At 39.0% G+C, this 2,556-nt stretch overlaps 1 protein-coding gene across 1 annotated transcript in view; it reads left to right on the forward strand.

Annotated features, from left to right (window-relative positions):
• The window catches only part of MYBPC1 (myosin binding protein C1), a 111,829-nt gene extending 110,301 nt beyond the window's left edge, over window positions 1-1,528 (forward strand). The window contains exon 31 of the mRNA XM_027106010.1: window positions 1,256-1,528. Within this exon, the coding sequence (XP_026961811.1) occupies window positions 1,256-1,356 (101 nt within the window). The 3' untranslated portion in view covers window positions 1,357-1,528. The remainder of the gene's footprint in view (window positions 1-1,255) is intronic.
• Window positions 1,529-2,556: the final 1,028 nt, after the last annotated feature.

Consider the following 2,556-nt stretch of genomic DNA (forward strand, 5'->3'; position numbering starts at 1 on the left):
TCTCTCTCTCTCTCTCTCTCTCTCTCTCTCTCTCTCTCTCTCTCTCTCTTTTCCTTAGTTGTAGCACAGTAAGGATTTTTGAATGTATATTATCATCTAAGGTAAGCTTTCATATGGTTTTGGCATATGAAGCTTATGACTGTCATAAGCCATACCAAGCCTGTGGAGTATGGCATGATTTTCATTATGCAACCCAATGAAAATAGACTACTTAAACTCCCTAACATTGTAGTTTTAATGTGTATTTCAGTATCTTGCCATTAACAGCTAGTACTTATTCATCACAACAATCTTCTGTTGACATGAAGCAAGTTGTTGAATGCAGTAGAGCATGAATTAAAGCATTTAATGTAGATGAAAATGAGTGATACCCAAGCATTCTGAGCTCTTTGCATCAAGGAATGGACATGTACATAAGTGGCATCATTTCTACCAATATGTGACTTTTTTTTAAAAAAAGGAGAATGACTTTCCCAAATTGCATTAAAGAAGTTTTAAGAATGTTCAAATGGCATGCTGTTTTTGTCTGGACGTGAATTTATTAGCAAGTAGTAAAACACTTCTCTAAAGGACCATTTTTATGGTTTCGTGGGTTCTCTCGTGAAGGGTACTTTTATTTTTTAAATATAATTCAGAACCATGGAGGGTAAGTATGAAATATTAGTAGGTGTTTCTCTCACCTTCAGAAGGCATTGGACAGGTTTTACTATTTTTAACAAAATATTTCCAAGTTTTGCACTTTTGACAGTGTATGAATAGCCAAAGTTAAAGGAGTAGTTCCTTTTTTCTTCTCCCATGTGCTTGAATGGGAACTCTTTGTGCTTAATTGAAAGGAACATTAACAAACTGGAAACAGTTCTTCCCACTGATTTGTAACATGATTTGCATTTATTCTGCCATTCATTCAGAACACTTAAATCATCTATAGAGGAACCTCGAAAAGAGCAATCAAAACCTCGAAAAGAGCAATAAACGCTCTCCAACTAGTGAGGAATTTGAGAACGAATAATAGTAGGGAACAAAAAACTGCTGTGGGTCTGCAGGGAACTTGCTTTTCCTTCTAGATGCCAAATGTTTTAGATTCTAAAGGTGCTAAACCCAGGAGAAGCTTTCCAAGTAGGGACTGAGTGAATCTTTGTAACTAACTGGAACATAATTAGTCACGTTTCCAGGCAGCTAGTCAAGAAGTCTTGTTTCAGAGATTTTTCACGTGTAGACGGTTTTGACTTTGCCTTTTCCTTCTCGTCCTTTCTAGGTGGTCTTTCCTTCTGCAGGCTCCTCTTGCAAGGTGTGCCTCCTAGCGTAATTGATTCATACTTGCGAGAATTGCACTCAAGCAATCCTGAGGAATACTAAGGGCCTGGGCACTGCCGCTCTGCTCACCACTGCTTTGAAATCGGGTTGCAATGAGAAAGCATTTTCTGTTTTGCTCCCAGGCTCCCAAGTGTGGTTGTTTTCTTTCCTCCTGATGTTGAAAAAAAAAAAAAGATGTTTGCACAGATTGCTTAATTAAAAATTGCAAACAAAATCTCATTTGAAGTTAGCATTTTGGTCATTGTTGTCTGTGCTTGGTCACTGTACTTTCCAAAAAAAGCAAGCTATAGAATAAGCAAAAGCATTTATTTTAATTTAAAATAGTAGGCTCTAAATGCTTTGTTTTCCCCTAGAGTAAAAAAACGGTACAATACACCGTAATAGAATCTTAAAAACACATCTTTCTTTTGATCTAAGAGATTTTTCTAAGCAAAGAAGAGTTGTTTATTTCATACAACCCTACTTAACACCAGGGGATCTGTGCCCTTTTCCCCATTTAAAGTCATTACAAGACTTTTTAAAGTCTTTCAGACAAGTTTTCTCAACAGAAGGGAAAATGTATTCAATCTGGTACAATAAATCTGAAGTGTTTATGATGAAATGACACAGTATTCGTTTATGTGTTTCGGGTTTGCATGATCAGCCAGAAAGGATCTTGGGAGCCAAGATGCTACCAAACTCAGGCCTGACCCAAATCACGTCTCTGGCATAGCATCCTGGCCAAATCCACCAGAGTTCCTGCCAAGACAGCTAGTCACAGTGATGGAGAGCTGTTGCAGACTACAGAGCAGTTACAGATTTAGAGTTTGCTGATGGCCTCCATTCAAACTGATGAAAACCTTTCCCCAAATCTAGAAACTGAGAAACGTTCGTGCAAGCCTGTCATCTTTTTAGCAACATCCTTCACTCTTCCTGATGTTACAGAGAAAGTCTCCGTTAGGGAAGTGGAGTAGAAGGGGGAGTCAAGTACCGTACCATTATTGTTTTCTCCCTCGCCTCCCTCCCTTTTGTTCTTTTGGCCTTTTGTTCTAGGAGCTAAATACATCCTGACCTACAGGGAGACCCACAGCGTCCTGGGACAGCATCTTAAAGTTTCTGCTCTGCTTTCTTTCCAGATCAGAGCTGGGAAGATGTGATGATAGCCAGGAACCTGGGTAGTAGTTGTGGGGCTCATAAAGGGAAGGAGTGAATGATCCAGGTAGTTGCAGTACTTTGGAGAAAAGCAAGGGAAAACTTGAGTTC

Source organism: Aethalodelphis obliquidens, unplaced genomic scaffold (genome assembly GCF_003676395.1).
Source record: "Aethalodelphis obliquidens isolate GAN/ISIS:26980383/991018 unplaced genomic scaffold, ASM367639v1 scaffold8, whole genome shotgun sequence".
Lineage (NCBI taxonomy): Eukaryota > Metazoa > Chordata > Mammalia > Artiodactyla > Delphinidae > Aethalodelphis > Aethalodelphis obliquidens.